We start from the raw sequence: 14,340 nt of genomic DNA, 5'->3' as shown, positions 1-14,340 counted from the left end.
ATATGGCATTACCGCATCATTACGAGGCCCTTGTATTCTCAGCGTTGGACCAGGCCTAGTTTAACATGCACCAGATCCGATCAAGTCCTTTCAGCACCTGCGAACCGTCCCGTTGCGTCACGAACGCCGATTATCGTCAATTATTCCCGACTGCGATCGCTTTATTCGTCCGGTGATCAACTACAACCATCGTTTTCAGAAGCATGTGTTGCCACACAGACCAATAACGCCCATGTTTTCATGAACGATTAAGCAATTTACGCAGAAATATAGAATCATTACGCCACGCGTGGCACTGTAGGTCTCTTGTAATGACGCTCTGGTTCCAGAACACCGCCATGTAATGAATTAGGGCACGCGGAACTCTTTATACTCCATTCATCACTCCATGGCAACAGTAGGGGGTGGTTGGGACACGTGTTACGTAACAGATGACGTATTACGATGTTTCGTATTCCATTAGGCCTCCCGTGAACAATGGCAATACATAACAGTGATGTATTGACGAGTTAATGTGACTGAGGGCATTTTCATATTTTTATCAAAGGCGAATTCGACCAAACTGATAAACTGGTTATGGAGAGGGTAGGGAAGCTAAACAATGGAATTAGGGACTATTAAATGGTTGGAAGTGTCCCAGGGTTAAGGGAAAGAAATCGAAAATCTGACCACCCGGTTCAACTACACACGCACTCAGCACCACCCTTCCAAAATGTTGGATCCTTTTTTTTAGAAACTCAACATTAAGACAATGACAGTTGCACATGCGCAAAACAGGTAAAAGCACGCATGCGCATATGTCACCAAATGTGACGGTGGTCGCTTAAGGCAACAAAGAAACTATATCTTGAGCACAGGACAATACTTTCGTCCAGTGGGTGGTCACTAGTTTTGTCACGTGGAGTACATTTATATGCTGAAGAAGTACTGTAAACTATACAGTTTATAGAGGCGTGATACTCTAGTGCTTCGGAAAACTTGTACATTTCAGCTTGACATGCCTTAAACAACACTTGGCTCTTCGAAACGTAAGGTTTATATGAAATCGTGCAATCTGCTTTGAATGTGAATTATGGAGTTTATGTCATCTTCAGTGTATAGTTCGTGGAAGTGTTTGCCTGTATTCTACGATAGATGGAGAACTTGTGCTACTACTTTATCGTAAGATAAACGCACTGTCGTTCTCTCAACAGTACGGGGGCGGTCGGGTAACCTAGTGGTTAAAGCGTTCGCTCGTCACGCCGAAGACCCGGGTTCGATTCCCGAGATGGGTACAATGTGTGAAGCCCATTTGTGGTGTCCCCAGCCGTGATATTGCTGGAATATTGCCAAAAGCGGCGTAAAACCATACTCACTCACTCACACAACAGTACGTTTATGTTCCGATAATAGACTGGCACTCGTCCTCTGTTATACATACGCGCATGTTAAGCATTAATTTGTTAATGATATTATATTTGCGGTATACGTGTTTTAGACTGTTGGAATCAGTATGTATGCATTCGAAATCCAAGTATCTCTAATAAAGAAAAAGGGACATTATGCAACAAAATCAAGAGCCATCTTTAAAGCTGAGCTTAAAGTTGAGCAAGTTGACTTAGATATTCAAGCAATATTACGGCGGGGGATGGCCTACTCCTACGCCGTGTAATGCACAGTCTTGTATTAATAATGGAATATAGTTATTGCAAGACTTAGCTGGATCATAAAACGCCAATGGAACACACTCGTAAAGTGCCGTTTGAAAGACGGCTAGAAAACGGCGAGACTGCAAAATTGCGAACAAAAAACGACTTTCTGATATGTACCATTTTCTGCGTTTCCACATCAATGACATTAATGTCTTCAGATGCTCGCCGAGTTTAAGGCGAGATTGATTAAAGATCCACGACTGAATTGATTTCAGCTTTGTCAGTCCTGCTACATACAAGGTTTCTTCAAAAGGAAAATTCTCCCTGTGTTGATGTGTGGGGGTTGACAGCCTATCCTAGTCACATGTGACGTAGAGTATCCATCTGTTCTAGCTAGTTATATAGGCCACCAGATAAGCCGAGCGGCCTACTGTTACGCTGTCGGGACTGACGGGTTCTGTCTGTGTAATGCGACGTTTGATAGACGCCGCTTCCTCCTCTACTCTCAGGTGGGCTATAGCTGTCGTGTCGGGCTTCAGTTTGGATTAGGCATTACTGGATCCAAACGAAATAGTTTGATGATCATATAATGGAAAGCGTATATTAAGAACTGGAAAATCAAATAAGTATTTTAATTGCATGTTGTTTTACATCATATTATACGGTCTGTAATAATCGAGTCTCAGACAGTCGAACTTGTGGTTGATACCGGAGTACAATGGCATGTCAAATCGAGCCTGACGAATCGATTCAATTTAGTCGCCTCTGAAAACGTGCTTTGGAACTTTTATTACACGGGCCCCTCGAAGTTCAAGTTCGTTAATTCGCGCAGAGACCATAGTCAGTGAGGCAAAATCACTTTCAAGACAAAACGTGTCAGTTCATAAGTGGTTCCTAGACTCAGGACTGATCCATGCCGTCTGGAATCAAAAATCAAATCCTAGATCTCACATTGTGTGGTGAGGTAAGATGGGTTTTAACGACGCCTTCTAGTTCACCTCGCTTTTGTAACCACTTGCATGCACGTGTTCGTGTGACTGATTGTATTAGTCCGGACTTATGCCAGTGAGATGTACTATTTGGTTTTACATAGATACCCAACTCAGACATAGAATACTGACTCCGAACCGACCAATGCTTACTTATATGCTTAACGCCGAGCGCCAGGAAACAACAAATGCCATCCTTTAACGTCTTTTGGTCTGACGCGGCAAAGGGATCGAACAACCGACATTCTTCTCTCCCGACAGACGTTCTGTCCACCACACCGCGAAGGCTCACATTGCAACAACCTAATCACATTTTAATCAGCCTATTTACACATGGAGTAACGTGGGAATACTTAGAATCCTACGGAGTAATTTGAGCTGGAAGTCATATCGCTCTTTTGTTAATATACATAATTCAACGTTTTGAGAAAATATCTGGATTTACGCTTCATATAGCAGTATCTGTGTGGGGCATACTCGGATAATACGTATGGGAACACATTTATAAAGGATACGTTAGGCAGGGTTACATCTAGACTGGAACAGGGAAGTGAATTATTTATCTCAGTGAAATATCATATATCATCAGCAATATATTCTGAAGGCGTGAACGCGATAAATAAAAAATCAAATCTGAGCTCCCTACCACGCCACTACCCATGCATCAGAAAGGATTGTTATGCTGTGCGTGGCTTGTGCACAGCATTCAAGGCCTCATAAATGCTTTCCAAAACTTTGATGTTAGACATGTGGAGAACATTATCAAATGTGACGCATCAGTGACAAAGAATATGTCGATGCAATTCCCAAGTTTGACTTGTACCATATGTTCCCGTGTTTGTTTTTCAGATGAACAATTGACTTGCATTTGCATGTGTTTGTGACGGGTGTCAGAGTGGGGCAGGATACGCTCGCTCGCACCTAGTATCATTACTATTTGATAGTGATTTATGAACATATGATAATAGCTTATCAATAGCTTTAAGCAGACATTTGGTTATGACTATGGTCTAGTTTTTTGTCACTTGTATTTGCATGTTATGGTGAGGTGAAATGAGGTTTTACGTCGCGTCCAAGATTATTGCACTTATATAGCGACGTGCATGTACGTGTGTGTGTTTGTGTGGCTGCTTGTACTAGTCCGAACTGATGCCGATTTATAGTGCTAGCTCACTGAGATACCATGCCGCAGTTTAACATGAATACCCCACTCAGACACAGTATACTGACTCCGAGCCGACCAGTCCTTGTTTTAGCCCCTTAATGCCGAGCGCCAGACAGGGTAACAACAAGTACCATCTTTAACGTCTTTTGGTATGACGCGGCCGGGGATCAAACCCCGGACCTTCCGGTCTCCGGGCGGACGCTCTACCACTAGACCACGGAAGCGGTCTCTGCATGTTATGAGTGTTTCCTACGTGCAACATAGTCCTTGTTGCTGTACCAAGGGATGGTACCAGGTTAAACTTGGTTCCTGCCAACCTATGCTTGTCGTATGAGGCGACTTTAATTGATCGGTAGTCAGGCTCGATGACTCAATTGACTGCGCGTGTCGACGTTGCTCATGGTATCAATCCCTAGTTTTGTCTGGCCATTACTCGATAATTTAGTCGTCATATAGCTGGAATATAGCTGTGTGAGGTGTTAAAATAGCAATTAAACAAAAGAAACTTATTCCGGTTTTCTCTCAAATGTTGCAGGTTGTTCCCAGATTTCCACCAATGGCCTGTACGGCTTGACGAGGCTCCACAACCTCCAGGAATTGGAGCTCACAAACTGCACCAGTGCCACCAAGACAGTCTGTGATTTCCTCAGGGACAACATGTTCCGCTGTGCAGTGCTCGACTGACAAGAGGGACAAGCTATGGCGTGAAGAATCTCTATTCCAGGACTTTGATTTGATTGACATTGTGGTGATGGTATACCTATTCTGTACAAGTTTACCACACTCTGTACCGGTCGTGATGTGTCCAGGTCAGTGTCCACCTGAAAGGTTGGTGTTGTGGAGTGTAAGTTATGCTGGTGAAATCGTGACCCTTTCATCCAAGACTATGGATGCCCGTGTTGGATATAATGATTCACGTGTGTGAGAGCAATCTGATTCGCTTGGATGTGTATTAATGGTGTAGACGTCCGATGGAGCTATACAGCCATTGTGTGTTGCCCTGTGTATTACAAGCGACCCGCTTCATCATGATCCCCTTCATCGTGGCCTCTTCCATCAAAGCCTCCTTCATCGCAGCCTCCTTCATCAAGACCTTCATCATAACCTGCATGGCAGTCAACACCTTGTCCTCGTCTGTAATCATCTGGCCGTGTAACTGGGTACCTGTCTTGCACACAAAGCATGAGCAATGGGTTTCACGAATTTAGCGAGTTTGTCCTCCGACACCTCTTGGAATGTCTGTTTCTGTCGTTGATATGAATAATGGTACAGGCTGTTCTTCTAAAACGTGTTTCTTTCGGTGAGTAGTTTAAGCCGAGCAACATGCCTAGCAGTGGCATTGTATCAGCATACATCATTCCCGCAGGAATATACTTTCATGGGACTCCTCATCACCTCACGACGCTTCCCACAAGGGAAGACAACTCTCATTGTATTCATCAGGACCGTACATGAATGTTTCATGAACGACCAGGTGGTTTTGCTATTGTGATTCTGTTTGTATACATCGTCAATTCTTCACGGGTTTGCATACACTACGTTCCTCAAACACCCATGAATACATGCTGTTTTGAAAAGTGTCAAATATTGTCTTTTTTAAATATGCAGGAATCCCGCTTACCCAAAACATGTTACAATATGTTGCGCGTGTACAATGTACAAGGCCACGTAAATTGGGTAATGAACCTTAAAACTGTTATTTTTAGATTAGGATTTGGTGATGTCTGGTTCTTTCAAACATGTGGTAATAAAATCGTATTTTTAAATATGTTACGTCAACGGTTAAAAAACAACTTTTTTCAGGTTTGGCATAGTGATTTATCTGATTGCCCCAAAAATGGCTTATCATGCACAGTTTAAAATATCCACTGAGAATAGTATTGCTGTATATATTCAGAACCACATTGATTCGTTTTCGGCTTAGTTCTCACAATTTAGAAATTGAACGTGGACGACATTATAATATTCCTCGTGAATTTAGAAAATGTAAAGTTTGTAACTTAAACCATATCAAAAATGAATATCACTTTTTTTTTGTTAATTTGTCCAGCTTATAGCCATCTTAGGCAAAGTTACATAAAATCTAAATTTTACCTCTTTCCAAATATTCTGAAGTTTAATACACTACCGTCATCGAGAGACCCTATTATCAATATGAATACAGCAAAGTACTTGTTTTATGCCAATACTGTAAGAACACAAATACCCCAACATGTATAATGTGCAATTATGTTAAAACTGCTTTTGTTAAAAAGCAATCAAATGTATTATATCTTATACTGTTTGCACCTTAATTGTATTTGGTCTGTACAAAGAGGCCCGTGGAATACAAGTACTGAAATAAAGTGAAGATATGAACTTATTATGAACCCCACCAGTGCCCACTAGTGAAGCAATGTGTAGTGGAGAAGGCTGTGACACGTGTTGCACGAGGAATATTGCTGATGTGCGATGTAATCTGGATACTCATTAGTCTGCCCTAAGGGAACCACGTTATTCAGTCACGGGTAATGGATGAACGACGTGTCCACAAAACCTGTTAAGACTTGACGATGGTTTGTATAAGGTTCCAAACAGTTTGCCTTAAGGTGTATTTTGTTGGCTGTGATATCAAGCCTTTGTTTCATATTAAGTTGGCACGTATAAGTAGTTATTTATGTCTACCTCAATTTCACGTCTACCTGTTCTAGTTGTTTCATTGTTTGTACCAGAATGTTCAGTTGTCGATGTTGATAATACTGGAAAAACACCCCTTTAAGTGGGGTGTTTTCTAACGTGTAAAATACGAATGTGTTTGTAAAATAAAATCTTTTAGTGGAATGTTGATACTCTTAACCGGATAAAGAAATACTACTTTAAACATAATCCCTTTAAATGGGATGGTCGGCGCTGCTTCTTTATAAAACACTCAGAACATTATTGTGTGCAGAGCCAACATTACAAGTGTAACATTTATGAATCTGAAACGTAATAAGACACGTTATGGAGAAAGTTTAATAGTAATCGAACAAAGATATTCAGTCGTCATGGCAACTTTAATCCGATCTCTCAACCGCTCCTGCATTCAAAATTTATTGAAAAGGTAGGATTGCATTTAAACAATCAATGTCATGTTTCGACTGAAATATATACTTTCTCGCATGTGGCACGCGTTTCAGTAATGTCGCGAACACTGTAATTGTATTAGGAATCAATGCTAACTATAACCACACAAACTAAAAATTAATTGTTTAACATGCAAACATGCTAGAACAGGCGTAACTATATTTAGTTAGACTGTTATGCAGCCGATGAGAACATATACCTATATGTCCCTTATATAGTACCTTTATACACACCTCAGTGGCCAAAGGCACTGCACTTCCCTGTGCACATTTACGTTCCTTAGCCATGCCAGGATCCGGTGTTTTGGGTTAGAATTTTTCATTATTAACCTTGGTCCGTCAGCACCATTACAGGATTCGTGGGTTTCACCAATGTGGTAAACGTCTAAGACATGTTGTGACGTGGATCGACGTACACGACTGGGACCTGGCACTGATCGTGAACTAAAAAAACTCTTCAAAGCGGCGTTAAACCAAACTCACTCACTCATGACATTAAATTTGTTTTTACACGTCCCTTCCTTCATCGCAATGCGGCGTAAAACAATGCTTGTTTCATTCAAAATAATTTCTCGCAGACTGAAAGAAAATCGAATGGCGTAATCCCTGATGGAGATACTTCTTTTTAGGAAGAATCAATATGCCCTAATTAGAATATACTCAAGCGTTTAATCCTCATGGCACTTGCTAACTGTACAAAGTAACGGACTCTCGTATTTGATAATTCAGAATATTATACAGCTATTTGGTAGAAGCTTTCTAAACCAATATGGTAGACCGAACATAAACGCAGTTTATATTGTTCTTAGTTTTTGTATTTTGTTGTGTTAACTAGAGCGCCGTGTTGACTGAAGTGCATCTGTGTTAACTAGAGCGCCGTGTTGACTGAAGTGCATCTGTGTTAACTAGAGCGCCGTGTTGACTGAACTGCATCTGTGTATACAAGAGCAAAAGTGTGTCGACTGAAGCACAGGTGTATTGAGATGATGCGTTTATATTGTAACTGCCTCCACACCAGATACTGGAAGATGCTCAATACAGCTGGTGAACAAAGCTCTTTCAAGGTTTATGATTGGATCATGAATCGTAGTTTTTAGCAGGTCGTAATCTCTAAGGTTTCCGGTGAAGAGTATTGGTTACCATTGTTTCAATGGGGATTATTTTAGTTCAGTTATCTGTTTTTCTCTACTGTAAACACCGCCTTTTAATGTTTTGCTGTTACGAGTATGAAGGAATGGCAATAGACATTCTTTAGTATTTCTTTCTCCTGTCTTCAGAGTTCTATAAACTGCTGATGTTGGCAAGTGTCGTTGCGTTTTACAATTGCGTGAGTGGGCGGCTTTAGCGCCGCTTTGAACAGTATTCCAGTTATATCCGGCTGACAGCTCAATTTGGAAGGAAAGCCCGAAATGACATGTCTCAGAACTTTTACCACTTTGGTGAAACCCATGAGCAAGGGTATGGCGCCGACAAACCTAGAAACATAATCAGGTCGAAACGATTCGAATTCACGACCATAGGTTTCAGGCGTGCCCAAGGGACTCCGTCGTGGAAACTCTGTTTACAGATAGAGCTGAGATTATTCATGCAAAGGCTCTGTTTCAGTTTTCATAGGCCTTGTAGAGGAGGTGTCGAAAACTGATAGACGGACAACGCGCCATGACATGAACTAACTTGACTTTCCGTCAACAGAGCTACGTCGTAATTGGATAACAACAATGGCTAGTCATTATGGATAGTATGATAGTTGCGTTTGAAGATGCTATTGTTATGTCGCGGTCACAACTATGTGGGAGGAAAGCCCGAAAGTTCGAAGTAATTTCTTTGACGTTTACCACTTCAGAGAAACTCACGTTCATACAACCACGTGATGCCGGAGGGGCGCAACTCTGCAAACCTAATTGCGGCGCCTGAGACAAATTGGCCACCTGTGTCCCCTTATCAAAATGAGATCAATGCCGAATGCAGATATTTCGTGGATTGTATGGAGACCGCCATGAATTCGAAGGTGAATTCTTCCACTGTTGTCGACACTATCTGCGAAGCGTCTCTTATATCCGCCAGGATAGTCGTGCATGGTCGTGCGTTCGAATCCCATATTTGCTTCAAACATTATCCTTAGTTAAAGGTGCAGAAATTCACTGATTCTTGTTCTTGTATCGTACCAGGATCCACTGATCATGCGTTCGAATCCAATACTCACTCCTGATCCTTGACCTGTGTGCGCCATACCCGTGCCCACTGGATAGATGAACGTCGGCAACCTTGTTTACTTCGGGCTTTCCTGCTCGAAAATCGCTGCCATTGCGTAAAAGAACTGAAATACTGTTCGCATCTGCGTTAAACCGTAACCACTCACTGATCTTCGCATTTACAAGTAGAAAGTCCTGAATAATCCAACACATCAAAACTAAGATGATGATTAAAGTTTAAAATAAGATGATTGAAAATGTAATAAAAAATTCCGTCTATTTCAGAGTCAAATTATTGGCTACAGACGCATTAGCGATGATGCACTAATGTAAATGATGAATAAGAATAGCCAGTTATCTGGTGATGGCGTCAGCTGGTAATCTGTTACATGTGTGAAGACACCTGGAATAGAACTTTTGTCCAAAAAATATGGTAATCGATGACGTCTGAGTTGATTACATTCAGGGATTTACCGGACGCGAAATCTTGCAATTTACACGCATAAAATTTGAAAACGGACGCAAAATATAAACAGATTGCATCCACTTGGACGCAGAAAATTCAACGCCTGTTTGGAAATGAATGCTGCTATTTCATAATTTGGTAGTACTTAAATATTAATTTCCGAACTTAATCATTCAAATATTCAATACAGACACATGCTTAACGATCTACGAGCGCCAGCACGTTTACATTAAGATAACTCCATATCTATTTCAAAGTAAGAGCCTGTGAGCATGCGCAAGCTTACGTCACTTGTGTAAGAGTCTTTGTATTTACTTTGGGAGATTTCGCTTCGACCCCCATTTTTTAGCCTGACATTCCTCCAATATCTACAGTATTTGGCAAGTCTAAATTATTGCAGTATCAGGTATCTGAAAATAAAGAAAATCTCTGGGCTCCTTTTTATTATATTTTACAACTATGATTTAACAATGATCTTTTTCTGTAAAATATGTTCTTTTCAGAGACTAGATTTTAGAATAAAATTAAATCATAACCTTTTCAAACTGAGAGTTTATCACCCGAAACAATTTGAGTCGAATTTTACAAGTGTCAGAGATCGAGACACGTCCTGCATGGGGCCCGTTACCCAAAGTGAATTTAACGTTAGGATTGTCTTAAGTTTATGTTAAGGCACTGGACTTTCGATTTTAGCGGTTGAAACTTCAAATTTTACACGATATATTCACGTACAATAAACAACAACTTTGGGACACAAAATGTATACATTAAAAGGCATTATTGTATTGGTAGAGAAAATATATATGCGACTCAGATCGTAACTGCACTGTGCTGCCTCGCCCTGTCTTAACTTCTAATCTGTGAACCTGTGGAGCGAATGAGTGAAATAGGTTTTTCTCTCTGTATTACAGTTACATCACGGTGATCTACAAACAGTCGAGTATGGACCAGACAAATCAGTGGTTGATAGCCCGAGCAAAGGTCCTAATTTCAATCGTCTCGTTAGTCTGTCTTACAGACCCTGATACATTTATATCAACTACAGCCCATGCAAGTCTATAATGTTTGGCAAGTCTAGATTACTGCAGTATCTGAAAATGAAGAGAATCACTGGGCTCCCTTTTTATTAGATTTTTATTTTCTGTATGATATGTTCATTTCAGAGACTATATGTTAGTCTATCGTCTCGTATGAACGAGGCGTTATCCCCTGGGCAAGCAGTGCTCCGCTTCTCATTCAGATAGCCTTGTGGTTAAAGTGTTGCTCACTGCGTGAAGTATATTTTTATCTCCAGTCGTATATGATTTATTATAGCTAAAATGGATAGAATTATCGTTAAACCGCCCGCTTGTTATCAGAAATGAGCGGTCCACTGTAACTTGATAATGTCCTCATATTGTTTGACGACGGGCCATTATTACGCCCGTTGTTAGGTGACGTCATCTGGTTTGTTCTATGACGTTTCCATAAAAGTGGGTCAGTGACATTCATTGTGTGTTGATTGCAGTAAATGATTCAAAACCCATATTGTTGTTTATTTCTACTTGATAACAAATTCTAACCATTTCAGCTATAATAACCGTAATTTTTCAGGGCATTACCATTTGCAGAAGCCGTCGCACTTTTCAACTCCTTCGTCGGGCAGTTAATGGAAGACCTCGGGCAAATGATAATGCCCTGAAAAATAACGTTACCCTTATAATATTGCTTAAGGAAACCTCATTCACTTTTATATCAACTCGTGTCATAGTCAACTTTGTTTGTAACGATGTAATAAGGTATAGTAATAAGATTCCCCTTTGTGGAATTATAAAATGTCAGAAATTCAAGGCTTGAAATCGGAGTTAGTTTTCCCTGGAACGACTTCGCAAAAAACGATGTTTCGGTAGGTGCGACTTCACTATTACAAAAGTTTGGTACATACGAATTAGTTATAGCAGAACCGAAGTTGTTTCCGTATTTTAGGTAGATTTAACGTATTGACGAAGTTTCGACAGACACGACGACGCCGTTGCCGAAGTTTCAACAGAAACGACGCTGTTGCTGAAGTGTCTGTAGATACCACTTCGTTATAACCGACACTGACTTAGTATGATATGAGAAGAAGGTGCCATTAGAACGGAACTGCTAATATCGACAATAAAAGGTTGTGTTTCTGCATTCAATGCCCTGGGTCCGTCCAACAAGGCGACCGTTGGACTACGACTGTCATAAGTCTATGATAAAGTTTGGGAGTTACGATCACCTTAGTGCTTCAGTCGCTTTGTCGAACGGGGCCCAGGGCTCATCTCATGTGCTTCAGTTGATGTTCCGTGAGTTTAACCACATGTTTGACAGGTTGTTTTGTTTATGTTTATTTAAGCATATACTGTTGTTGATTGTTTGTTCGATGTGGACACTGTGTTACTCCTGTGCATTCCTATACAGAAATCCTCTCATCTGATTCTCGCAACATCAGGTATTCCACTATCAGTTAAAATTACCATTTCATTTTCTGCTTTATGTAATTTTGAAAGTTAACACTCTACGTAAAATAAAATATTCAAATACATGCATTTATATATCGCCGGTGTCTTTTTCATCTTGGAACAACTCAAGGAATGGAATAGAATGCACCACGTTCAGACGTTACGGTAAACAGGCCGTCAAAAGCAGTCATGGATGTGATCTGTCTTACAAAAGGAAGGAAATTCAACGTGACGTCACATGGCGTCCCACGTAAAACGTGCATATGACACATCACCTGAAACATTCATTTGACTATTATGTGAAACATGCATCCAAGGAAACATGACCTAACGCCTGGAACATGACAGAACACCTGAAACATGACATAACATCTGACACATGACATAACACCTGAAACATGACATAACATCTGAAACAGGACATAGCACCTGAAACATGACAGAACACCTGAAACATGACATAACATCTGAAACATGACATTAAACCTGAAACATGACATAGCACCTGAAACATGACATAACATCTGAAACAGGACATAGCACTTGAAGCATGACATAGAACCTGAAACATGACATAACATCTGGAACATGTCTAAACATCTGAAACATGACTTAAGACCTGAAACATGACATAGCACCTGAAACATGACATAGCACCTGAAACATGACATAGCACCTGAAACATGACATAGCACCTGAAACATGACATAACACCTGACACATGGCATAACACCTGAAACATGACATAACATCTGAAACATGACATTACACCTGAACCATGACATAGCACCTGAAACATGACATAACACCTGACACATGGCATAACACCTGAAACATGACAGAACACCTGAAACATGACAGAACACCTGAAACATGATGTAACACCTGAAACATGACATTACACCTGAACCATGACATAGCACCTGAAACATGACATAGAACCTGAAACATGACAGAAAACCTGAAACATGACATAGCACCTGAAGCATGACATAGAACCTGAAACATGACAGAACACCTGAAACATGACATAACATCTGAAACATGACATTACACCTGAACCATGACTTAACACCTGAAACATGACATAACACCTGACACATGGCATAACACCTGAAACATGACATAGCACCTGAAACATGACATAACACCTGAAACATGACATAGAACCTGAAACATGACAGAACACCTGAAACATGACATAGCACCTGAAACATGACAGAACACCTGAAACATGACAGAACACCTGAACCATGACATAGCACCTGAAACATGACAGAACACCTGAAACATGACAGAACACCTGAAACATGACATTACACCTGAAGCATGACATAGCACCTGAAACATGACATAGAACCTGAAACATGACAGAAAACCTGAAACATGACATAGCACCTGAAACATGACATAACACCTGGCACATGGCATGACACCTGAAACATGACATAACATCTGAAACATGACATTACACATGAACCATGACATAGCACCTGAAACATGACAGAACACCTGAAACATGACATAACATCTGAAACATGACATTACACCTGTACCATGACATAGCACCTGAAACATGACATAACACCTGACACATGGCATAACACCTGAAACATGACATAGCACCTGAAACAGGACATGGGACCTGAAACAGGACATGGGACCTGAAACATGACATAACACCTGAAGCATGACCTAGAACCTGAAACATGACATAGCACCTGAAACATGACTTATCAACTTAAACTTCATGCTTCACCTGAACTATAGTATCTGCAAAACTTCCCGGCACATTGCTATACCTACGACAAGCATGGACGTATTGGCTAAGCAAATACAGTCGAATAAATTTCAACATTGAGAGTAAAACTGTATAGATAAATTCATGTTTCGCCACAAATTGTATATACCACCGAAACAGGGAAAGGATGCTCTTATTGAAGATCACAAAGTATTTATGTAAACATGCAAATATTCGTAGAATGTAATACAGGGGAGTATCCATCTAAATCCGTTCTGGTACTGCGATGTCGACACAAAACTGGGTTCTGTTTCACAAACTGCTCTTAGTGCTACGACTATCCCAAGCCAATGTTGAAATGTGGGCGTTACGATCACTATAGCGCGACGCAAGCGGTCTGTGAAACGGGACCCTGTGCCGTGTACCAGTTCGCATTTCGGCCTTCAGCCTCCAGAGTATGCAAGGCGCATATTTCCCCGACTATGTTGCAGAGAAATAAGTCAATAATTGGAATCCCATTGAGACCTTTTAGAGCTCCTATTTTTTACATAATTGTTTTTATAACTTTTCGATAACGACTGAAA

At 40.7% G+C, this 14,340-nt stretch overlaps 1 protein-coding gene across 1 annotated transcript in view; it reads left to right on the top strand.

Moving 5' to 3' along the window:
- LOC139468075 (F-box/LRR-repeat protein 16-like) overlaps nt 1-12,069 on the top strand; it is a 74,882-nt gene extending 62,813 nt beyond the window's left edge. The window contains exon 3 of the mRNA XM_071249784.1: nt 4,321-12,069. Coding sequence (XP_071105885.1) covers nt 4,321-4,469 — 149 coding nt within the window. The 3' untranslated portion in view covers nt 4,470-12,069. The remainder of the gene's footprint in view (nt 1-4,320) is intronic.
- The last annotated feature ends 2,271 nt before the right edge of the window (nt 12,070-14,340 follow it).

Source organism: Haliotis cracherodii, unplaced genomic scaffold (genome assembly GCF_022045235.1).
Source record: "Haliotis cracherodii isolate W230 unplaced genomic scaffold, xgHalCrac1.p SCAF_2, whole genome shotgun sequence".
In the NCBI taxonomy this organism is placed as follows: domain Eukaryota; kingdom Metazoa; phylum Mollusca; class Gastropoda; order Lepetellida; family Haliotidae; genus Haliotis; species Haliotis cracherodii.
The sequence above is the reverse complement of the archived record's forward strand: the minus strand, read 5'-3'. Positions and strand labels throughout refer to the sequence as shown.